Genomic DNA, 27387 nt, shown 5'->3' on the forward strand with positions numbered 1-27387 from the left:
TATATGTAGGCCAGCTAGAGTCTCACTCTCTCTAGAAACTGAATTGAGTACAAAGAAGGAACATCCTGCTCATCCACAAACTGAAACAATGACCAACACTCCAAAAGTAACTCCTCGCTCAATGAATTCCAGTTTTAAAACAATTCCACCCTTTCCTATGAGTTCTTTTAGGTCAAAGAAAGAGGACAAAGAAAAGGAGATTTTAGAGGTTTTCAAGAAAGTAGAACTCAACATTTCTTTGCTTGATGCTATCAAGCAAATTCCCAAATATGCCAAGTTCTTAAAGGAGTTATATACTACCAAGAGAGCTTTCAAACTGAAAGGTCATGAAATGGTAAGTATGAGTGAAGTTGTATCTTCTGTTGTTCAAAAGAATACGCCTTTGAAGCTAAAAAACCCAGGTATGTTTACTATCTCATGTGTTATTGGTAATGTTAGTTTTAAAAGGGCCTTATGCGATTTAGGTGCATCCATTAGTGTTATGCCTAAACATGTTTATGATTCTCTTAGTCTTGAGCCTTTAAATAAAGCTAGCATTGTAATACAACTTGCAAATCGTAGTTTTGTTTACCCACTTGGTGTGATAGAAGATTTCCTAGTCAAGATTGATAGTTTGCTCATTCCATGCGACTTTTATATTCTTGATATCGAACATGATTCTTGTGATTCATCAAACAATACTCATATATTGTTTGGGAGACCATTCTTGAAAATTACCAATACAAAGATTAATTGTGGTAAGGATACTTTATCTATGGAAGTAGGAGATGAAAAGATAGAATTTAATTTTCATGATGCAATGAAATATCCTTATAGCAATGTTTATTCTATCACATGCTATGACCAAGTTGATAAGTGTGTGCAACAAGTTTTTGATTTTGATTGTGAGGATCAATAACTATTTTCCTAAAAAAAAAAAGAAATAGTCTTGCATGAAATCTTCAAGCTTTGACTTAGAGGAGCTAAATTGCTGAAATAAAAACTTGGATGTCGGTTTAGATACTTCGGGACGTAATCTCGTTTCTTCACAAAACCTGTTTGCTGGCAGAATTCAGTTGTCAACTTTGAAAAATCATATCTCCCACATATGACATCTTTTTTATATAACATTTGGAGAGTTGATAGATCTTTGAGTCTGAAATCCAAAAAAAATAAGTTTGCATCAATTGGACTTCTGTAGCTCTAGATATTCAAGTGAGAATGGCTGAAGGTCAACATTGGTAGATTGCGAGATTTGACTTTGAAGGCTGCGATTTCCATGCTCTTCCTTATTTTATTTTCTTGCCTTAGATGTATAGAAAGGTATGGTTGTTAACCTTCTAATGCCACTAGAATCACTTCATTTCGACCTCTAAAGCTCACGCTCTACACAAAACATTGACTAAAGGTCAAATCTGCCAATTACCTTCAATTTACTTCTTGTTGCATCTTTCATCCAAAAGTGCCTTCAAAACATAAAACAAAGAATATCAAAGCATTTTAGATATAAAACATAGACAAAATACTAGTTAAATATTGGTGAAACTATTGAATATATGGTTACATCAACCAACCATATATAGATAGAAATATTAAGATATCTAGTTTATATCCCAACTTGATTCATAACAAATTCCACTTGTTGCTCCATATATGATCTAAAGAATATACAGAGATCTAGTATAGCAGATTTATTTTCACCAACCCTAATCTCACTAGGATTCCATATTCAAGTTGGATTCCTAATGAAATTATGATTTTGACTTCTTAGTTCTAATTATATTCATCCCAATGTTCTCTTTCTAATCTTTTATTTGAGATTGTGTTAAACATACCTCATTTAGCTTTTTCTTTTTTTACACTTTGTGTCTATATCGCATTGTTAAGCATAAAACAAGTTAAGTAAGCTATTATAGGACATAAAATATTTATAAAATACTAACAATAAGGTATTAAAGAGATAAAATAATATAAGTGTATCATCCATCTATGTGTCATCTAACTAAAAATAATAATTATTCCCTTTGTGTTTTTTAGCACACTAATTAAGAAAGCTAAAGTTGACCATCAACCAGGAGATTAGGCTTTATAACAGTGATCAACAATCAAGTCCATGTAAAACATAAGTCTTTAGCAAGTTAATTTATGGATATTGTTGTATAACAAGAACACATGTGATTGCTAGGAATAATGCATGTGAATAAGGAGTATAAATTGTAATAGGATTAAGATTATATCATCTTTATCTAGTTTAGACATTATATATAGGATTAGGGTTTTATGTGTATTTGAAAATCTATATTTATTATAATTTCATCCTTAAACATTGGATTTGTTTAAAATTAGGCTTTGTGATTTTATTTTTTTTGTGGGGTGATCCCACTTTATGACTTCGATCATAAGTTTGAAAGATGAACCTCAGTTGACAATGGCCTTTTTTAAATCCTTTTTTTACATTGATTTTTTTTTATTTCATCATTCGGCATTGAGTTTGTTGGAAATTAGATATCATAATTTTATGGGTTAACTTGATCTCATAATATGGGTCACAGGTTTGGTTGGTTGGTTGGTTGGTTAGGGTTGACTCGGGTCTTTTTTGGGTTATTTTTTAAGGATTTATATTTTTTTTTTAATTTTCTTATTCAACACTTGGTTGGTTTGAGAATCGAGCTTTTTTTTTTTTTTTTTTTTTTTTCGTTTAACCCTCTATTAGGTTATCATGTTTGCAAAATCCAGCTCATAGGGTCAAGTGGACTTGCCTAGGTTAGCTTTTTTTTTTTTTTTTTCTTTTTGTTAATTGATTTTTATTTTATTTGATCCTTTGACATTTGGATTGTTCGGAATTCGGTTACATCATGTTTTTATATTTGCATTCTATAAAGTTATCTCAACCTCACAACTTGAGTTGTGAGTTTGGCTTGTTATCTTGAGTCGACATGGGTCACTTTTTTTTGGTTCTTTTTTCTATTTTCATTCATTGTTAGGTTATCTAGGAATTGAGCTTTATGATTTTTTTTGCAAGCATTCTTTATGTGAAAAGTTGTTGTGATCACTTTTTTATATAAAAAAATGTCCACTTACTATCATTGTTTTTTTCCTCATATAATTAAATGAAAATAATTTTTTTTTTCTAATATAATTAAAGGAAAATAATTTATTGGACATGGTCGAATCTATGACCCAAGTCATAGATTTTCTTTGTACTTTTAAAAAAACACACATTAATAACACCTGAATATTTTTTTTATGTTAAAAATATTTTAGTTTGACTTGTGACGTAGCACAAGTCACCTATCTAGTCTAAAAGTGTAAAAAACAAATTTCTTGTATCTTACTAGATAAGTGGACCATACCATGTCATAAATTATATCAAATTTTTCCTAACATAAAAAAAGATATTCAGGTGATGCTAGAGTTTTTAAAGAAGCAAGAAAAATCTAAGATCCGAGTCATTAACTTAACTTGATTCCATAAGCTCGGTTAATTTAATAATATAATTAAAAAAAACATAAAAATAAATAAAATGAACACAAAAATTAGCAATAATTAATTATAAAAATTAGCTTCCAATATCATACTTAGGAAGAGAAGAAAGAAAAGTCAGTTGAAAACTCATTGTCGTCTCATTATAGACATTGTCTCGCCATTAGAAAAAGCTCATTGAGACAATTATAATGCCATTGTAAAACATTGCGTGATAACACAAAGAGAGGTCATATGCGCCATTAAAACAATAATGGAAAGCAAACCAAACAAAATATTATGAATTGAGCATCTCATACTTATATTTAATCAATTAACTTCAAAACAAAATTTCTTTTAAAAAAACTAAATTTAACAAAGAACGACAAATAAAAAGATCTAAGATAGCCTGTGTTATTTTTAAAATCAATGAAAAATCCTATAAAAAGAAAATAAAAAATAATGGAGCCCCTTCTCCAATAAAATAAATGTTAAATAATGAAACTGAAAAACATAAACTTAAAAAAAAGGGAAATAAAACAAGCAAACTCAAGCAAATCTTTTAAACTTGGGTTAGTCTCTTGAACTCACAACTCATGACATCCTAGATTGAGACTCAATAAAAAAACTCAATTCCCAACTGATTTAATGTTTAAGGATGAAACTTGAAAAAAAATTAATTTTAAAAAATACCAAATTAAAAAAATAACAATTAAAAGAATGAAGATCAAAATTTATGGGAAAAAATAGAGTATGAAATCACTAAAAAACTCTATTTTTAAAAATTATCTCTAATAAAACAAATAGCAATCAAAAGAATGAAGACCAAATCTAACAAATAAAAAAGTTGAAGGACGATAAAAAAAATCGAATTTTATAAATTATTTCAAATAAAAAATAGTAATCAAAATAACATGATCAAATTTGAAGGCTAAACAAATGGAAAGACTGCTTTGAAAATTTGAAAGGTCATATATTGAAATCAAGGAGAAGAGAGAAAACAAAAAAGATTATCAGTTACAAACTATAGGTTAGTAAGCCACACGCGTCATTTAGGGATGGAAGGGCCAACAAAATAATTTGAATGCAATCTCATAAGCCATTGTTTGGTCATTGAACACCTCATCTAATGTCACTCGAATGGCAAGGTCACAACTCATGCTTTGACGCGTGTATTACACATGTCAAACCACTTTTACTTTAAATAATATTTATATTTATTAAATTACCGAGTTACCCCTTAATCAACTTAATTTTATTATGCCAGTTGACTATATTTTAAAAAAGTGAAAATGCAAAAAAAAAAAAAAAAAAACCTAATGTTAGTTTTTTTTTTTTAAAGATAATATAATCATTTTATTATTAAAAATGATAAACTGATTTTTTCCCTTATCAGTTTATTTAATAAAGAATAATAAACCCTATAAAAAAAACTATATTATCTTTAATAACTAATTTATTGATTTTTTTTTTAAAAAAAATTATTATATTATTTTAATCCACATTGAAATATGTTTTTGTCTATCCTAATAGACTCGGGCCTATTAGTTTTTCTTTTTAATTTTAATGTTCAAAAATTTGATAAAAAAACTGAAAATACAAAAGGAAACAATACGAAACAAATGCTAAATTTTAATAAAGTAAAAATAGAAAGAGAGAGAAAAGAGACGTATAAACAAAATAAAAGGGAAAGCAGTCGCTGTTACTTACCTCCGTCATGTCACGTAATTCTCTCGTGAGAGAAGTATAAACAAAAACGAAACAGAAAAGCGGAAAGACTATTAGATTAGATTAAAGAAAAGCTGGAAATATTTTAGAAAAACTTAATAGCAGATAAAGAAAAGGAGAGACGAGTGATCAAAAATCAAACCAAAGAGAGAGGGAATGGGTCAAGCCTTTCGCAAGCTTTTCGACACCTTCTTTGGCAACACCGAGATGCGGGTACTCTCTCTATCTCTGTCATTTACCGGTTACCTCTGTCACGTCATATTTTAAAAGACTAATTATTCTTTTTAATCATGATTTAGGGTTCTTTCTTGTGATTAGCGTATTTTATTTTTATACTTATTCAATTAATTGTTGTAAAAAAAATCGCATCAGGTATTAAATTTATATGATCTGATTCTGTTTAAATTGGAAACTGACATTGATGATATGGTTTCAAGAGATTTTGATTTGATTCTTGAAACTCTCCAATCCAGTCGAATCCGGACCTGGTTACTGTTTACTTTTATCCTTGAAACAACATTTAAGCTGTAGATAGATGTTTTTGTTGGAGTGAAGTAATAGAATTAGTGGCTGTGTGTTTATCGTATGTGATGTGATTGTGCAGTGCAGTGCCGAGTCCACATGTTTTATGATCTCATCCTTTTTCCTTATTTAGGTTGTGATGCTGGGACTTGATGCAGCTGGTAAAACTACCATACTTTACAAGTTGCACATTGGAGAAGTATTATCTACTGTCCCTACCATTGGTTGGTATTTTTCCTTATGATTGCTTACTTCATTTCTTTCCATCAAGTGTTTCGCTATATTTGTAACACCTTTTTAAACTTTTGGTGTTGCTACTTTATGTTCTCTATTCTTTTTTGGTCACATATCATATAGATGATGTATGCTTATATTGTACTATTGAAGGGATGAAACTGCATATATTTGGCTGTCTCAAATATTTTCTTCTTCTTCTTCTCTGTGATATCATATGTAATTTTTTGTTTATTAATCCTGTTTTTGGTTTATCAATTTGTTATCTTTGTTTTTAAACCATCAGTGCCCACAGTTATGATATGGTGGATGTAGCTTGCTCTTAATATAGACGTACTATTGATATTATAAGATACTGATTCTTCCCATCACCCATAGGGTTCAATGTGGAGAAAGTTCAGTACAAGAATGTGGTATTCACTGTTTGGGATGTTGGTGGACAAGAGAAATTAAGGCCGCTCTGGAGGCATTACTTCAATAACACTGATGGACTGGTAATGTTTATTGTCTGCATGTCTTATTTTGCCAAGCTATGCTTCTTGCAATTCTTTGTTTCTTTTTAAAGCTCAGTTCTCTCTTTGCATCGATCCTCATACTTCTACAGTGAATATGTGCAATTTATCAGCTTTGTCTTGAAGCTGAAGGGTTTGTAATAGTACAGTAATCTGTACCTTGTTTTCAGGTTTGATGGAGTAGTTAATATATTTCCCCATGCAGATATATGTTGTTGATTCATTGGACCGAGAGAGAATCGGAAAAGCAAAGGCAGAATTTCAGGTTGTATATTCAGAAAGGTATGTGGATTTTACCATGCTAATGCTAGAAAGAGTTCTAAGTTGACCATCATCTTCTCTTTCAGACCATCATCAAAGATCCATTTATGCTCAACAGTGTCATCTTGGTGTTTGCCAACAAACAGGACATGGTAAGCTCTATTAATAATGGTTTTGGATATGCTTTCCCTCACATATAAAACTCATTAAACGAGGACTTCTTGAGTGATTCTGATGAGCTGCATGTATACTTATGATATTAATAAACAAACAAATAGAAATGTCCAAGTCAGTGTCCTGCACTGATACAAACTGTCTGACCATCGCAATCTTGCAAATTGAACAATAGCACAGAGACAATTAATTCTATTCTTCTGATGTAGATGGAGAGCATAGAGGATATAAAAGTCCGGTACAAGTTTGTAATTATAATTCGAAAGACAACTGCATATAGACACACACTCATGTTACCTGCTGCAATGATTAATTACCAAGTCTATCCATTTCTGTGCTGTCTTTTTGCTGTGTCTGCATTCTGGAGCCTGTGGTGCAAGTTATTTTTCCTGCAATTCTCTATGTTTGCATTGACTGAAACCCATCCATTACAATTTGATATTCATGTATAATTTCTTGATTAAGGAAGTTGTACGTGAATTGTTACTGTCCCTACTTTATTTGTAGTGCAAGTGATCATTTATTTAGTTTCATAGAGGAAAGTGCCATTTCATTTCCAGCTATGTGTATTACCCACATCAGTAATTTATTGGATAAGCTATAATCCAGGCAAATTTGCCTACATTTGTTTTCTTATTACTAAAAAAAATAAAAAATAAAAAGTCATTACCTGATATTTTTAGATTAAAGGAAGTTATATTAGCTTCCTAAAAAGAATTGCAAAATCATGATAGATGATAAGAGTCATAAGACATCGTCCAAAATATAAAAGCTTAAAAGCAATGCTGCTGAATATCAGCTAACAAAACTCCCCTAAATGAACCTGAAGCATGACATCATAGAGAAAAAAGAAAAGTATCCTATCCCACAACATTTGTCTCAAAGAGTACTTGTCCACTACGCAATCATAAGCTCATCAATGTGGGGCAATGAAAAGGAGGTTGGTGGCACCCCTACCTTTAGCATATCTGCATGAATAGATCTCCAAGTCTAGCTTGTTCCTATTGGTTGCTAACCTAAGGATTTGACCCCTTATTTGGTTAGGCATGCACGCTTCTCTTAAAAATGTGAGATTAATGAAAGACAGGATATAAATTAAAAAGTGGTATCATACCTGAATATGGTCTTTTATGCATAATTAAGTTTCTGAGAGCTATGAACAAGAATTTTTCTGTACTGTTGTACTTATCTAGTGATGATGTTAAATCTCAATCTTTTCTTTTTTCTGTAAATGAGTTTTATATTTAGTAAATTCTTGGGTGGTTTCTTTCCTCATACTTCTGGATGAAATCCATATGTGAATGATAGATAAGGCAGTTTTTTTCTAATTCTTACAAACAACATTACAAAAAGAGGTATCGAATCCTGATATGATACCTTGAGAACAGTGTGAAAGATCAGGATAATAGTAAGACTCTTTTGGTCAGAAAAGACTCATCTGAACTTGATGCTGAACTTGGGTGTTTGGCAATTCCAGCTAGAAAGTTGGTAAACCTGACTTATTTTGGAAATATACAGGACTGAAAACTCATGTTTCAGATCAATCTCTTGTCCTATTAAACAATGAGAATCAATTGGTGAAGCCTCTCTAATTTTGAGTAAAATTCATAACTTCAAGCTATGAACTTTATCAATTAGGGATTTGATTAAATAACTTATTGCCAGACGGCTTTCTAAGTTTATCAACTGCACTAAATGTGAGTGGTAACCATGTTCTCAGACTTGCTTCTTATGTGATGCTTCATGCCTCTTGCTTGCTGAAGAGTTCTTGGCACTTAGACTATGGACTTTAGAAACTTGCAAGGTGAAATGGAGCTGCTATGAGGGAGCTTGTTTATCTAATCTGCAATGCTTTCAATATTGAAGTCTCTGCTCATATCTCATGTGGCCTTTTGACTATACATAACAGCATTGAGCTGGGTAATGGAGGGAAAGGTGCCTATCCATCTGCCTAAAACAGTGGTTAGATTCCTTGGGGCCTGTTTGTGTCTTTCAATCCCTGCCCTTCCCCACACCCCGGGCCCTGGTTTTTCCTGTTTTAATTTGCTAAGAGCACATATTTTGAGTGGAAAGCAAAGCAGATTGCTTTTTCCGGTTTTTTCTGAGAGTTCCAAGTCTCATGATGGTGTTGGTGGGAGTGCTGGAGGTTTGGTAAGATGGTTTGTGTTTTGGTGGATGTAATTTTCCAGCAAAGATGGTTGTAATGGTCAGCAAAAGGTGGTAGCAGTAGTGATGGAGAAAATGGTATAGTTGTGACTCTTAGCTACTGCGATGGTTGTTTCAATTGCTACAGAGTTTAAAATTGGAATTAGAACGTTCATTAATTTGAGTCACAATATCAATCAATTTTATATACGAACAGATGAAATGAGGAGCAAAAGCACTCCAATAAAATAGAGGCAAACTAGAAAAAACTGAAAGGAGCAAATGCTTTCTTTATGTTGAGGTCCATTTGTTTGTCTATTTCTTTTTGCTTCACATTGATGGCTGAGACATCCCAGCCTATGCTATATCTATATCCCACTCTATAGTAATTTGTATCCTTGTTAATAGATTTTCCATAAGCCTGCCTTGGAAGTCATGAGAGTGTTGTATTGAACTGCAAATACCTGTTGATTTTTATTGCATCTGATATGTTGGATTCTGTTTTGCTTGTCAGAAAGGAGCAATGACCCCAATGGAAGTATGCGAAGGACTAGGTCTTTTTGAACTCAAGAACCGAAAATGGCACATACAAGGGACTTGTGCTCTCAGAGGAGATGGACTTTATGAGGGCTTGGACTGGTTATCTGGAACTTTAAAAGAGATGAGAGCTGCAGGATACTCTTCAGTGGGCACCTCATCATTCTAACATACCAAGGTTATTAACAAATTTCCAATTTACCATTAAGATTCAAGAAACAGCAAGCTGGCGATTTTTTCACTTAGTTTTTAATTACTTCCTTTCACAGGTTTGTTGGAAGCGTCGAGTTCATCTTGATAAAGCTGAAGAGTTGGCCATTGCTTCTGTGGAAGTCCGGAGTTAATCATTTGGAGGTTGTCTAAATCACGTATGTTTACTACCTTGCTTACCTTTGGCCTTCAGACTTTCTCCAGTGTAAATTGAAATACAGTGCCTGACATTGATAAAAGTGAATTGACATTGGGGATCATTATGTAATTTGGGGTCTCCCTCTTGTAAAGTCGATTACTTTGATTCGGTCTCTTGCTCTTGCTGTGTTGGTTCTTTAAAAGGGAACCATCATTTTTGCTTTTATTTTGGTTAACCAGTGAAGGTAAAACTTCGACAATCCTCTCCTGTCTTTAAAAATAGCTTGGCGTTGGGCATGGCAGAGGACGGTGGCTCATCACCACGTAGGAAGTGCTGTCATGATTTTAAGATTCACCTGTTTTTTTTTTTCTTTTGATTTTTCAAAACAATTCCTAAAATTATATTACACTAAGATTTTTTAAGAATTCAAAAACTCCTTTCAAAAATTTGTGATTTTCTAACATGTTTTTAATACTGAGTTGTATTTTTACACTGGAAGATAAAAATCTAAAATTAAAATACCTAGTCTTTTCTAAAATATTTATAAAATAAATTAAAAAAAGAATCTCAAAAAAACTTTTAAATCAATCTCTTTTGAAAAAGAAAACAAAAAAAGAGAAATAAAAAATATTTTGTTTTTATGAAGACGGTCAAATTCTAAAATGTTTTCGAGCATATTTTTATAAAAATAACAAAAAATTTCATCTTTCTTATGTTTTAAAATATAAAATGAATATTGTAACCAGTTTATTATTATCTATTAGAATTTGACAAAAATATTAAAAACTCTTTACAAATTTTTTTTTAAAGGTCTAGATGTAGACTTTAATATTTTTGGGGTATAAAACTACATAATAGAATCCACATATAAATATTAAAAATACAAGGTGTAAGAAATATGATGTTAAAATTTGAACTTTAAAATGGTTAGGATTATACTTGATGAGGTAGAAACTCTTTCATGAAAGGAAATATGTCTTAGACTTTAAAAAAATACCAAAGAATAGAAACATGACCTAGATAAAATCCAGCTTATTTTAGGTAGGGTGCATTGGGAGCGATGTGTCTTCCTCTTACACAACCAGTTTATAACAATCCTGATTTCCTACATCTTTTTTTCGTGATATATTGAAAATTTTTAGGTAATTTTTTTAATTTTTTTTTCATATACATGTTCGACCAAAATTTCTACCAAAATTATATTACACTTTTAATTTTATTTCACATCCCGATCCAATCGTCCTGGTTCTCAACCCAACTCATCATTAACAACACAACAAATCTTATTCAATAACATCATATAATGTAGTTCAAGTGAAAGATTCAATTTCAATTATAAACATACATGGTTAAATAGGTACTTAGAGTTTCAACCATTAGATTAAAGACAAATTCAAAGCAAAAGATAACTAAACTAATATCACTCCTTACGCAACCCTGATAGACCTGAAAATAGAAATTAACGTGCATACATAAATATAAAAGATAGTAATGAGCAATAACAATGGCAGACAATAATCTCTATGGAATTTCTTTTGATATATAAAATTAGGCATAAACCTCTTTTACAATATATATTTCTCATCTATTACCAGTATCCATCTAATATCTTATCTCATTTGCCAAGAATAATTCCATCTTGGAAATCTCAACACAACTTAACGGTATGTGAACACCATCTCCTTATAAATCAATTCTCACTTGATACAAAGATATTCCTCTCTTGATATCATTAACTTATCTCATTTTTTAGGAATAACTATCAATATTTTCCCTTTTATTTTCTAGAAAGTAAACACCGACACTAATAAATCTCATTATTATCATTAATCTTCTAATATTGGGCTAGACTAATCAATCGCATTCATATGCTGATATCAATGCAACCGATTAGTATCATTAACTATTCCTTCCTTGGAATAGTTAATCAAATCTTATTCATATATGGTTTTCCATCAAAGTTGTTAATATCAAGAACCCTTGACATCATTAGCCTCCTTACCTGGAGTAGCTAATCACACCAAAAATGGTTGTCAATACCAATGTAACCTATTGATATCATTAACTGTTCACGACCCGGAATAGTTAATCAACTTATCTTTTTCACTGAACCAGGAGTAATCATGTAGATGTTAGTACTCTTTACTAACATCATTGGTCATCCAATTGCTCGGGATCGACTAATCAATTTAAGAAATACTAGCACCGATGAAACCTCATCTGTACCATTAGCAATCCAAACCCTGATAGCTAATCAATGCCATTTGAATCTTTCACTTGTACCGAACCTCTTTTATTTTTCTAATTAACATCATATGCATTGTAACCATGATTGTCAAATATCATTCGCACACAATCTTAGTTATCGTTGCTACGGTCACTAAGCATTCTTCACATAACCTTGGTTACCCTCATCACAATGCCAAGTATCAATTTATGCCCTTAGCCACTGTTATTATGGTGCTAAGTATCATTCTAATGTATCTTTAGCCACCAACACTATGGTACACCAATTATCTATCAATTCTCCTCCAATATCCAAGTCATTGTGTATACCCAATAACCACATTAATTAATTTACTCAATATTTTAGTTAGTATATTAATTATTTTACTCGTAACCTTTAGAATTTACTACTTAACTTCAATCAATTAATTCACATAATCTCTTCAAAACTTAAATATCCAGCTAACTCATTTCGATTAACAATAATTCTGGTAATTTCATATAATTATTACCCACACATTCGGTTAACCTTCCTCGGTTACCAATAAATCCAGTAATTTCAATCCTGTAATTTCATACGAATTACCCCATATCTAGTTAACTTCCTTGTTAACCAATAAACCCGGTAATTCTCTTAATTACCCAAGAAATCCGGCTAACCCATCTTGGTTGCCAAAATCAATCCGATAATTCCATACAAATTACTCTACATCCGGCTAACCTTTTTTGGTAGCCAATTAATCTGGTAATTCCATACGAATTACCCCATATTCGGTTAACTTGTTAACCAACAAACCTGATGATTCTCTTAATTACCCAAGAAATCCAGTTAACCCATCTTGGTTGCCACAATCAATCCGGTAATTCCATACGAATTACCTAGCACCCGACTAACCTCTTTTGTTAATTTCTCTTAAATTACCAATAATTCTCATTTGTAATAATCACTCAACTTATTCATTTGTTTCATTCTTTTAACATCAATTAAATACACAACACCTATATTTACAGAAAACTAATAATTACAAAATAAGGTGATGAATCACCTACCTAGAATAAGTGCACGTGCTGCTGCTCCATACAATTATCTAGTCCCCACAGCTTCCCCTGCACCACCAGGGATTCAGTTTTTATCAACAATACAACCAACATCACATCTTTATTTAATTCTCATTCAACTAGTATTCTCAATCTAATCACAAGGAATTTTCTTAGCATCCCATACTCTTACCCATTTTCATGCTCATATTCATTCTTATAATTTTGTTATTAAAATCATCATTCCATAGTGATTCCAAGCATAGATTAAAAATTATCTAATTTTGATTGATTTAGCTGACACGACCAAAAGCTTGATGTCTTCTCCTAAGTGCAGGAGTGTCGAAGTAATAAATAACCCGGCAAGACCGGGGTCGAACCACAGAGAAGTTAATTGTATAAATTATAAATAACAAGACAAAGACAACAACAACAACAACAACAACAACAACAACAACAATAATAATAATACTCAGTACGTGGCGTTGTTACACCTGAGAATGATCTAAAAGATCGGGTCACAGGTTTCCAGCCTATATACTGAGTTTATGAAAAGATCAAAGGGATATATTATATAATGTAAACAGAATGTAAATAGTAGTAGTAGTAGTAGTAGTAGTAGTAGTAGTAGTAGTAGTAAAAGAAGAAGAAGATGAAGAAATTAATGAGAACTTTGAGATGAAAGATTAATGTAAGGATTAAACAACGATAAAAATAAATGTCAAGGTTAGAGGATCCACTAATGGTACTTCAAACAAGTATAGTATAAACTCTTAATATTCAATTGGAAACCACACATACAGGAGGTTCCAATCAGATTATAAATTGTTAACATGATTACATTAGTTATCTTATTCGAATAAAGCTAATACTTATAAATGTTGGCAGGCATTCATGATTATAACTTATGTTAACAACAAATCAAGTTCCTTTCATAGCTCAGGTGTCGGTTATACCATACAGTATGGGCTATGAAAGTACTAACTATTTGTTGTACCAAGTGTTATACAACATAAATCTAGATTAATCATTTAACAAGCAAAGTATTAAAAGTGAACAAGATAACAAATATAAAACATGTTAGTATCCAACGTTAAGGTCCATGTTAAGTTTATATTATACTTGTTCTTACACCATTAGTGTACCCTTTTCACCTTGACATAATTAACTTAGCTAAACATAATGAAAGAAAGAAACATAAATAAACAAGATAACAACATAAATGAGAAAGAAGTTAACTAAGTAAAGGAAAGGAAATGAAGTGCATAAACTTGATATTAATGAAAGCAAAACATAAGCAATACAAAGAGAGAAAGCAAGAGCATGATCTTGATCTGAAAACCAAGATGCCTCAATACATGGTAAGTGCCTCCTTTTATAGGCCAAAATTTGGAACTATTGATTTGTTGACTAATTGATGAGTAGGTGGCCACATCTTGACTTGGTGACAATCCTTATCTTCTTGTCTGAACAAGACGTCATTGCTAACATCATAATTTGCCCAGAATCCTCAGGAATGTTTTAGGAAATTGTCTCAGCTTTCCAACAAAAAAAAGATGAGGTTATTTGAACTTCTAGAACTCAAGATATGGGCTGAACACTAAATAGTGTCTAGGCTGCAGGACAGCTTCGGACTTCTTCGTTGTTCCTTCAATTTGGACTTCAAAACGGCATTTTTAAATCTTGGGCTTCTCATGAAAGTTGTAGGCCTTTGTCTTACCTTTCCATCCATATAAAATGGACCTAAATCCGAGATCTAGAGCTCTAGATATGATCCAATTACCGAGCAATGTTCCAGTTTGAATTGCACCAGCATCTCTTTTCTAAATTTGGCCATCTCTTTGTCCTTTCACTTTTAATACTTAAACTCATCATTCAATCCTTTTATTTATGTGATAGGCCTGCATTTAAGATGAACATTTACCATAAATTAAGGTATCTTATAGTATCAAACTTGTTATTATAAAACATGCTTTAGTTAAGGAGTTATTGATACTTCAAGTGCAAAATGATGATATAAAACCTTGATAAACATGCACTTTTAAGTACTAATCATTAGCTTAACCAACTCAGAACACTATCTAGTGTTTTTATCGTAACTAAAGCTATACAACTCTGTTTTGGGCTTGATTTGTCTCTATAAACGGCTATAATATAGAAATAGAATTTTCATGAAGAAATACACTCCAAACTATTTTGTTTTAAGACTCAAAATCAATAATCATAATAGCCCCTTCTTTATAGCTAAAATTTTAGACAACGAGGATTTTCATCCCTTGAAAATCCTTTTCAACTTCAAACTTATTTTCATGCATGAACAAAATTATCCAAGGTCATTTAACATCATTTAAATCACAACAATAATTTCACCCTACTAATTGGAATCCATGATAATCTTCATTAACTAATTCATTTGCCAAAAATATATTTATGATTAGCCTTAAATATTTTTTATTTTCCAAATTTCTTCCATTTTAATTTCTTCATAGTTCTACCTCATTCATATCCACACAACCAACAAGTTAGCTTTTTATTCAATCAACATATTTATATAACAATGTTCCTTTGAATTCTTACACAATAATCATTATTCCCCTCATATAAAGAATACACAATTAATAAATAATATTACTAATAGCAATAACATATTTTACCATTACATCTTCCATAAACCTTACACCCACACAAATCTAATTTCATCAAAACATGTATTTAATCAAGCTTAATAAATTTTGCCAAAACTAGCAATAGATTCAAAAAGCAATACGTCATCAACCTCTTATTAGGTTTTTGAACCCAACGATCAGCATATAGATCATAGCGTTGTGCACAATATATCACAAAATCAGAATGATCCAATGGTTGGATCTCCATAGATCTGAATAAAACTGAGCTAATCTGAAAATGGATGAGCTACTATTCAACACAAACGACACATTGCCGAAGAGTGCATTTCCGATCTTCACCGTCCAAAATGAAGAAAACATCTAGGCACACCATATGTTCCAAATTTGGTATGATCCAACGGTGGAAGAGAGAGAAATAGGTCGGCGACCAAAACTGCCCTGCAGGTGTATTTCCTTTTGCTTTCCAGGAAAGTTTCAATGATGCTTTTTGTCAAACAGATTGTGTTCCTTCAAATCCCTCTAGTTAGTTAGTAGAGGAGTGTGAGAAGAATAATATATCCCAAAATCAGAATGATCCAATAGTGGATTCCAATGATATGGCTACTGGAGCATTACTGGTTCCTCCAAATTCTGCACTTCTCTCTCTAGCCAAATTCTCTATTGTCTCACTTTTTTTTTTAACTGGTGGCCTTTTACTATTTTAAAAACACATTGTTGATATCAGTGAAGATCTCTCACAACTTGTTAAGCATTAAGATAAATTCTTTCGGTGTAGACAAAAACTCAGTCATTCTACTCATCCATGTTACTCATCTTTTCTAAGAGTAACATGTTGCTCATATTCAGTTGATTGTTGTTGGTATCAGTCATCTGATTGTGCTGCTTCAACAACTTGTTTTTCACTTCCAAGTGTTTTACTTTGATTTTTTCATTGTTAAGCTCTCTTTTTAATAGGTTAATCTCATCAATATAGGAATTCTTGACAACTTTTCCTTTGGCTTTCACTTCAAACAGCTCACTTTCAAGCATCATATGTTCCTTAAATAATTGCTCATATTGCTCAATCTGACTTTCTAATTCTGCTTGGACCCTTAAAGACATATCATTCCTTTCTTGGCAATCATTGAAATTAGCTTTCAATGTCTCAAATTCAATATTGGTTTGCATCCAACTCTCTCTCAATTCTCCTCGCTTTTTCTTAACTTGGTTTCTAGCCATATTTTCCTTTTTTAGCTACTTCTTTAAAAACATGACTTTTCTATTAATTGTTGCTCCACAAACTTCCTTAATTTCTCTTCAGTAAGGAGTTATTCCTCGAGGGAGATTCTAAAGGCTTTACAGGTGCCCAATCAAAGGCACCCATTTTCTTTGTCCACAACTCATCAGATAATTTGTTGCTCTTATCACAAAGCTTTCCACTTTACTTCTCTGGAATTCTCTATAGTTTTGCCTTAGTGTAACCTTTTCACATTGACATAATAAATTTAGCTAAACATAATGAAAGAAAGAAACATAAATAAACAACATAAGAATATAATTATATAAGTAAAGGAAAGGAAATGAAAAGCATAAACAAGAGACTAATATAACATAAAATAAAACTTAAACATTACAAAATACAAAAAAAAAAATAGCAAGAGCATGATCTTGATCTGAACATCAAAATACCTAAATGCATGGCAAATGTCTCTTTTCATAGGCCAAAATTTGAAACTATTGATTTAATGAACAATTGTTGAATGGGTGGCCACATCTTGACTTGGTAACAATCCTTATCTTCTTGTCTAAACAAAATGTCATTGCTAATGTCAGAATTTGAACCAACTTTACTTATGAAAGTTCTAGGAAATTGTCTCAGCTTTTCAAGAAAAACAATTGAGATCATTTAGACTTCTAGAACTCGAGATATGGGCTGAACATTAAATAGTGTCTGGGCTGCAAGACAGATTCTAACTTCTCCGTTGTTGCTAAGATTTGGACTTCCAAACAACAGAATTGGGTCTTGCATTCCCATGAATGTTTTAGGCCTATGTCTTAGCTTTCCATCCATATAAAGCAGATCTAAATCCGAGATCTACAGCTCCATATATGACCCAATCACCAAACAGTGTTCCAGTTTGGACTAAACCAGCATCACTTTTCTAAGCTTCACCCTCTCTTTTTCTTCTCAATTTCAGTAGTTAAATTCATCAATCAATCCTTTGATTTATGTGATAGGCCTGCATTTAAGATGAACATTTACCATATATTAAGGTATCTTATAGTATCAGACTTGTTATTATAAAACATGTTTTAGTTAAGGAGTTATTGATACTTCAAGTGCAAAATAATTATATAAAACCTTGATAAAAATACACTTTTAAGTACTAATCAATGACAACTTATTATCATCTAGTCTTAGGCAATCCCTTTTTAACAGTTGTACGGATTCAGATTCCAATTTGATCTAGTCTCAGGCAATCCCTTTTTAACAGCTGTAGGGATTCAGATTCCAACTCGTATTAAATAAAAGTCGTTTTTCAATTAGTCTAAAGTCCTACACTGCGAGATGCTCAGGGTTAAGTATGTCTTTATGCAATAATGTTTATTTAAGAGACATATATCTTATGGGTAAGTTCTAGTTCCTTTACAAGAGATAAGAATAAGCACTATCTAGTTTTAAAAGAGTCTTTTATTGTCCTAGTTATTACCCTTGTGGAGGTAATATGGGGGCTTAGTAGGTAGTAAGATGGCTTGCATACCAATCATTATAAGTCCAAGCACCCAACAAGGAGTTGAATGGTTTCATGAACTTAAACCCTGACTAAAAGTCATAGAGCAAGCCGTTACTCCCCCACCTAACTTGAAGTTTTCATACGCATCCTAAAGCAATAAAAAAAATGCATGAAAACATGTGTTTACATCTAATATATATGTATGAGTAGGCTAACATATGCTAAAGCATAAATAAAATGAGGTAAACAAGAATAAAATGGGAATTTAAACACGTTGCCGACAAATAAACCATATAAAACACAAAGCTTAGTCCAATATTGTCACAAGAAGTACTCTCCCCAATGGAGTCATCATTTTATCGCACGTGGGTGTGAGGCGTTGGGGGTTTGAAGGAGTTGTCACCTACTTGTTTGGTTCAAAGTTACTAGAAAACTCGAGTATACTGATTTTATCAGAGATTCAAAGGGTAAGAGACTAGTTATGGCTAGAAAAGATATTAGCACCCCTAGCACATGTTCTTTCAGGTAAGCTGCTTTGTATGGTTTAGATGTTTTAATGTTTTTCTGATTTGTGGTTTAAAACATGTCTTTCTTATTCTCACAAATCACATTATCAATGATGAATATAATTAGGACCAAAACAATAACAAAACAACAGTAACACTTGGAAAATGCATTGATTTTCAATCTCAAAAACTAACAACTCAAATACAGAAGGCATGCTTTGACAAAATGAACTTTAAAATTCAACTTTTGTCATTTCTAAGAACCAAAGAAGTAACCCAAAACCCAGAACTATCTTTCCATCAACAAAAAATAACACTCCTCTTTTCTGCCACTTTTGGCATTCATTGAATCAAAACATGTAAAGGTAATCAATAACATGTCAAAACATTCAAAACTTTTCATCCTTGTGGAAATCAATGGAGAATATGGGATGTAAATGTTTGATTTTAAATACATAGGGTTGTAGAGGGGTGTTTCTCAATTGAATGGTAGCAGTTGCAACCTCTAGAGTGGTCGGAAACATCTCATTTATTTGCCTGAAAATACCTACCCGATCAACCAAAAGTTAAAGAAGAAGATGAACAGTATCTTGAATGACATTATTTTAGCTAATCCCTACATATTAGGTATTTTTTTGTAGTTGAGATTTGACAATTTTTAATTTGATCCCTATTTTTCCAATTACGTTTAATTTTACACTTAATTTCCCCTTAAACTCCTAATTTCATGCAATTGCATCCATGTCAGACCAAAATTGGATACAATATTAAGTGAAATAAAACAATGAAGGACGAAATAAATAAATAAAATCAAGCAAAGGATAAAAAAAAATAGCAATCAAAATAATGAGTACCAAATTTGATTAAAATATTAAATGAAATAAAATGCTTAAGGATGAAATTGAAAAAAAAAACTTCAAATAACATTAAAATAAGAAAAAATTAGAAATAAAAATAATGAGAATCAAATTTGAAATAATGATAACTAGAGGACACAAATGATTTTTTGAAGGCTTGATGCCAATACCAAGGCTTAGGAGAGAGAAATTAAGAGGAGGAGAAAAAATCCATTGTCATTGTACCACCGTGAATTTGACCACACACGCAGCTCCATCAGCTGCACCACTAGAAGACGCATAAGATGACATGATGGTTGGTTTTTTTCTCGTTAAAAGACTCCCCAGCATCGTTAGAAAAGCACGAAGGGTGATCGCATGCTAATGTGAGCTATGCACTCATCAACACTTTTTATCTATTTATTTATTAATATTTTAGTATGTTAAGATACTAAACAGCCCTTAAGGAAAGGCATCTACAAATTACAAAAAATATATATTGTAAAGACGAAAACCCCCTTCTAAACTATCCTTAAATGTTTTAATTTTAAAGGTAAATCTATCATTAAATTGTACTAAAAAATATGAAAAGACTAAAAAATCCCTATCTTTAAGTTCAATATTTTTTAACTATTAAGGGTATGTATGTCATTTTATAATGCTTAAAAATAGAAAAGACAAAAAAACCTCTAGGCAAAAGCCCTATATTTTTTATTTACAAGGACAATAAAGTTATTTTACCATGCAAAAAAAGCATACCAACAAAATGGTCCCCAATAAATTTTCTAATGACCATTATATCCCTTGAAAAATGATGATTTTACCCTCACAAGGTAGGCAATTGTTTTGTGTAAAAGAGGGGGGAAAAACAATTAACTATGTTAATCTACAATGAATTGTCTCATATGCCATTGTACATTACTGATTTCTTTTAGGTGTTTTTACTAGATTTTTTTTCTACACTATAATGCGGGTGGGTCAATTTTTTTTCTAACATAAAAAAGTTAACCTAAGTAAACCTTGGTTAATTTGACTAACCCACGACCCGGAATAACAACAAAGGAAGAAAAGTGAAAAAAGAAAGAAAGCTCAAGGCCTAACAAAGCTAAATTCAAAAGATAAAATTGAAAAAAAATCACAAAGAAATGTGAAAGATAAAAACCCGAGTTAACCCGGTTTTATTCTCTTAACCCACCACTCACGACATGAGATTACGATAAGAAAATTTATTTAAAAAAAAAATGACCTAGAAAAAAAGGATCAAATCTAAATAAAAAATATATTGAAAAAAATTGAGTCACATTATGTTAACCTAACGAACATGTGACCCTAGATAACTTTATAGAAAGAAAAAACATAAAAAAATAAATTTCAATACCCAATAGCCCAATGTCAAAAGATCAAATTAAAAAATTAAATAACATTGGAAAACAAATCCAAAGCAACCCTTATTTACTTGACTAACTTGTGACATGGGCTAACCCGGAGAAAGCAAAGAGTAAAAAATAAAAAGCTCAAGGCCCAATATTCTAATATCAAATAATGAAACTAAACTAAAATAAAAAAAATTAAAGTTAAATTGGGTTAATCTTCAAAACAAGAAATTGTGGTCATGAGACTGAAATGACCATATATAAAACAAAAAAAATCTTGAACAAAACTCTTAACCATAAAAAACTAAAAAGAAAACAAATAGTAATCAAAATAATAAGGGTTAAATTTGGTATAAAAACCAATGAAAGAAAATAATGAGGGACTTAATAAAAAAAAGGATAAAAAAGCAATTAAAAGAATGATAATCAAAATTGGATAAAAAAAAAATGAAATAAAATGTTAAGGGTCTAATTGAAAGAAAAAAATTAAAAAAAAGGAGAAATTAAAAGAATGAAAAATCAATATGGAAAAATAATGAAATGAAATATTGTGGGTTAAAATTGAAAGGAAAAAAAAACAAATAAAAAACAACAATTAAAAAAATGAGTATCACATTTGATATAAAAAAACAAATTAAACAAATGGAAAATAAATAAAACTAAAAAAAAACAATTTTAAACAAATCCAAAACAAAAAAAGCTCAATCAAAAGAAAAAAAAAAGTCATAATTGAAAGACAATAAATGAGACAACCTTGATTCTTGATTTTTGGTTGAGATGACACAAATTTAAGTGAGTGGAGAGAGAAAATAAGAGGAGGAGAAAAAAGCCAACCGCTATGATTTGAGCAAAACACGTTACCCCATAAGCTTTGCCTTCATTGAACATTTCAGATGACATGGTAGTTAGGAGATTTTTATCGTCGAATGATGCCACACGCCCTGCTTATAGGGTGCAAGTGGTATCTGCTTGTTGGTGTGTGATCCGCACGCGCCAATATATTTTCAAATTATTATTTTTATTTATGAAAATACTAATACAGTCCTAATCCAAATAGAATATAACAAAAAACAATGAGAAAAATACTAAAATACCGTTTGACTCATCCATTAATTTTCTTAACTTTAATGACAATGAAGTAATTGTACTATTTATAAAAAATAAAATTACTCAAAAACCCTCTTAGCTTTTTATTTTTTGTTTTTTTGCCTTTCAATGGTATCTATGTAATTAAATTGTATATAAAAAATATAAATTACTAAATTGTCTCTAATCAATTTGCAAATTATCTCTATATCACATTAAAAATACCATTTTACACCTGCAAGTAAGACAAAAAGTTTGTATTGAAAAGAGTAAAAAAATAATTATATTGAGCAAGTATATAATGAATTATCTAACCTTCTGTAAATGACTCAGCTTCTTTAGTTTTATATATATATATATATATATATATATATATATTATAATTTATAAAATCAATTTTTTTTCTTGAATTTAGTTGACCATTCAATACATTTGCTAATTAGTTAAATAACTTGTTAAATTTAAAAGTCTAACATGATAAGTATCTTCAAGGTAACCACAACACGCCAATATTGTTCCCTACCTAGCCTTCACAGCAAATAATAATTTCATTTTCTAAAAGAGAGGAAAATGACTACAAAATTCTCAACCACATACTAAAATAATTAATTTTAAAATTTGTTGTTTTCTTGCTATGTTCATTTGATTTTTTAGCGTTCACTAACTTATTAACTCTTAAACTCCAGTCTAACCAAATAAACCCAAACAAAGCTTTTTTGATATTGTTTTTATTAAATAAAATTTATTTTTTTTTATAAATATTTTTTATATTTTAAATTATTTTGATATATTAATATCAAAAATAATTTTTTAAAATAAAAAAATTATCATTTTAATATAAATAAAAAATAATTTTAAAAAAATATTCTCACATTTTTAAATATAAAAAAAACAATGATCCATGATTGTTTAAAATAATAATTATTATTATTTTTTAAAATATATTTTTATTTAGAAATATATTATAATAATATTTTTTATATATTTTTTAAATTTATTTTTAATATTAATAGATTAAAACAAATCAATAATAAAACTAATAATAAAATAAAAATTCAAAACTTTTAAAAACTTCTATCGGCAAAAGACTCCCTTGATATTCCTTCGTTTCCCCTTTGATAGAAAGAAAAACCCCAACCAACTCCAATACAATATAGTAATAACTAGTTAGATGACCCGCGCGATGCCGCGAGTTATTTTTTTTGTATAAAAAATATTAAAAAAAACTAAGATCTAAAAGTGTTAGGTATTTCTGCCAAAGCTATACCCAAGAGTCTTGTGTTTGGCTGTAACGTCTGATCTAAGAGTAATATTTATAATATTAATAATAATATTAAACTTGCATGCTCCAAGTTTAAATGGGTTTGACTGCAATACCAGACCCAATAGCCTTGGATATGGGTCTGGCTGCAAGCTCGTATCATAAAAATATGATAATTAAATAGATTAAGTAAAAAGAAAAAAAATCATAGAAAAAAAAAAACCAACATGAAGAAAATAACTAATGAAGAAAAAGAAAAAAAAATCTAAATTAACTAGAGTAACCCTTCAAACCAAGTTAACCCGTCAAACATTGGATTCGTGTTGTAAAAGTTCGATAATTAAATAGAAAAAAAAAATTGACGAGTTAACCCAGAATTAACTAGGCTAACCCGTTAAACCCGGGATCCGTGTCATTAAATTTTGATAACTAAATAGAAATAAAAATTTAACATTAACAAACCAAAATAAACAAAAATAATTAATTAAAAAGGGAAAAAAAACAAACAAAAGGCATCGGTTTTCACTATAGACTGCACTGTGCAGTCCACAATCAAAGGCATAAAAAAGGCAACAAAGCAAAAAGAAAAAAACTAACTGGGTTAAAAGAAAAAAAAACCTATAGGAAGAAAAAAACTAATGAAGAAAAAGAAAAAAAAAACTAATTTAACTAGGTAACCCATTAAACCTGAGATCCATGTCATGAAAGTCTGATAACTAAATAGAAAGAATTTTAATATCAACAAACTAAATTAAAAACATTTAGTTAAAAAGGGAAAAACAAAGAAGAAAAAACCTATACGAAGAAAAAAACTAATGAAGAAAAAGAAAAAAAGTTTGAATTAGCTGGGTTAATGATTAGTACTTAAAAGTGCATTTTTATCAAGGTTTTATATTATCATTTTGCACTTGAAGTATCAATAACTCCTTAACTAAAGCATGTTTTATAATAACATACTTAATAATATAAGATACCTTTAATTTATGGTAAATGTTCATCTTAAATGCAGGCATATCACATAAATGAAAGGATTGATTGATGAGTTTAAGTATTGAAATTGAAAGGACAAAGAGATGTTAGTGTAGTCCAAACTAGAACATTGTTCAGTAATTAGGTCATATCTCGAGTTCTAGATGTCTAAATGACCTCAAATTTTAGGACAGATTTGGTAAGACATAGGCCTACAACTTTCATATGGAGTCCAAGATCTAAAAAGGTCGTTTTCAAGTCCAAATTATAGCAACAACGGAGAAGTCTGAATCTATCCTGCAGCCCAGACACTGTTCAGCCCATATCTCGAGTTTTAGAAGTCCAAATGACCTCAATGTTTTTTCCTGGAAAGCTAAGACAGTTTCCTATAAGCTTCATAAGTATAGGTGGATCCAGTTCTGATACTAACAATGATGTTTTATTTAGACAAGAAGATAAGGATTTTCACCAAATCAAGAGTTGGCCACCCACTCAACAATTAGTTATCAAATCAATAATTCCAAATTTTAACCTATAAAAGGAGGCATTTGCCATGCATTTGGGGGGCTTGATTATTCAGATAAAAAACTTGCTCTTACTCTCTCTCTTTATATATATTTTTTTGTTATTTTTAAGTTTTGCTTTCATTAATACCTTATTTATGCTTTTCATTTTCTTTCCTTTACTTAGTTAACTTGTATCTTATTTATGTTTTTATTTTGTTTATTTATGTTTCTTTTCTTCATTATATTTAGCTAAGTTTATTATGTCAAGGTGAAAAGGTTACACTAATGGTGTAAAAATAAGTATATTGTAAACTCAACATGAACCTTAATGTTTGATATTAACATGTCTTATCTTTTTATCTTACTAATTCTTAATACCTTGCTTGTTAAATGGTTAATCTAGATCTGTGTCGTATAACACTTGGTACAACAAATGCTTGGCACTCTCATAGCCCAACCGTATGGTATTACATACACCTGTGTTATGAAAGGAAATTGATTTGTTGTTAACATAAGTTAGCATCATGAATTCCTGATAATATTTAAAAGTTTCGTGTTATTTAAATAAGATAATTAATATGATCATGTTAACAATTTATAATAAGTTTTGTGTGTGGTTTCCAGTTGAGTAATAAGAGTTTATACTATACTTGTTTGAAATACCATTAGTGGATCCTCTAACCTTGACACTTGTTTTTATCATTGTTTAATTATCACATTGATCTTCCATGTCAAAATTCTCATCAACTTTTTCCTCTTTTTCTTTATTATTAATATTACTATTACTGTTGTTGTTGTATTATTGTTGTCTATAATTTATACAATTAACCTCCCTGTGGTTTGACCCCAGTCTTATTGGGTTATATATTACTTTGACACTCCTACACTTGGGAGAAGACATCAATCTTTTGGTTGTGTCAGCTAACCCATCAAACATGAGATCCATGTCATGAAAGTCTTATAACTAAATAGAAAAAAAAAAACATAAACAAACCAAATTTTAAACTAATAATAATTAAAAAGTAAAAAAACAAAAACAAAATAAAAAACAAACAAAAAACATCAACCTTTTCACTATGTATTGCACTATGCAATCCAAAGTCAAAGATATAAAAACGAAAAAAAACAAAAAGAAAAAAAACTAAAGGCATCAATCAATAACTAAGTAGAAAAAAATTTAGTATTAATGAACTAAGTTAAACAAAAAAGTATTAATGAAAAATAAAAAAACCTATAAGAAGAAAAAACTAATGAAGAAAAAGTAAAAAAAAAAAAAATCTAAATTAACTAGTTTAACCCTTCAAACTAGGTTAACCCATTAAACCTAGGATTCACGTCATGAAAGTTTGATAACTAAATAGAAAAAAAAATTGATAGGTTAACCCAAAATTAACTCGGTTAACCCGTGAAACCAGGTTAACCTGTCAAACTCGGTATATGTGTTATGAAAGTCTGATAACTAAATATAAAGAAATTTAACATTAACAAATTAAACTAAACAAAAAAAATTAATTAAAAAGAAAAAAAAAGCAAAAAAAAAAAAACTTCGGGTTACCTTGTTAAACCAGGTTAACTCGTTAAACCCGAGATTCGTGTTATGAAAGTCTGATAACTAAATAAAAAAATTAGTATTAACAAAAGAAAAAAAATAAAAAAAAAAGTATGGGTTAACCCAGAATTAACTGGGTTAACCCATAAAACCTGGGATATGTATCATGAAAATTTGATAACTAAATAAAAAGAAATTTAACATTAAGAAACTAAACTAAAAAAAAAAATTAATTAAAAAGAAAAAAAAACTCCGGGTTAACTCGTCTAATCAGGTTAACCCATTAAACCCAGGATCCGTGTCATGAAAATCTGATAACTAAATCAAAAAAAAAATTTAACATTAACCAAAGAAAAAAAAGAAAAAAGAAATGGACGGGTTAACCCAAAATTAACTGGGTTAACCCATGAAACCTGAGATATGTGTCATGAAAGTCTAACAACTAAATAGAAAGAAATTTAACATTAACAAACTAAAGTAAAACGAAAAAAATTAATTTAAAACAAAAAAAACAAAAAAAATCCAGATTAACTTATGAAATCAAGTTAATCTGTTAAATCTGAGATTAGTGTCATGAAAGTTTGATAACTAATAAAAAAATTAACATTAACAAACTAAATTAAAAAAAATTATTAAAAGAAAAAAAAACAAAAAAAAGAAGAAAAAAAACTAAAAGGGATAGAAAACAAAAAAATGAAAAAAAAAAGTTTGTTTTTTAAAAAAAGCTCAAAAAAAACGAAAAGAAAAAAAAAAAACTAAATAGAAAAAAAAATTGATAGGTTAACCCAAAATT

General features: G+C 30.2%; 1 protein-coding gene across 1 annotated transcript; it reads left to right on the forward strand.

The window, feature by feature from the left end:
• Positions 1-5151: 5151 nt before the first annotated feature.
• On the forward strand, positions 5152-10075 carry LOC118034455 (uncharacterized). The gene is made up of 7 exons (XM_035039752.2): positions 5152-5382; positions 5825-5915; positions 6304-6419; positions 6643-6702; positions 6785-6850; positions 9532-9732; positions 9824-10075. The coding sequence occupies exons 1-6, from the start codon at positions 5326-5328 to the stop codon at positions 9721-9723; spliced, it is 582 nt and encodes a 193-aa protein (XP_034895643.1). The 5' UTR covers positions 5152-5325; the 3' UTR covers positions 9724-9732; positions 9824-10075.
• Positions 10076-27387: the final 17312 nt, after the last annotated feature.

The sequence above is a fragment of the Populus alba genome, chromosome 13 (assembly GCF_005239225.2).
Source record: "Populus alba chromosome 13, ASM523922v2, whole genome shotgun sequence".
Taxonomy (NCBI): domain Eukaryota; kingdom Viridiplantae; phylum Streptophyta; class Magnoliopsida; order Malpighiales; family Salicaceae; genus Populus; species Populus alba.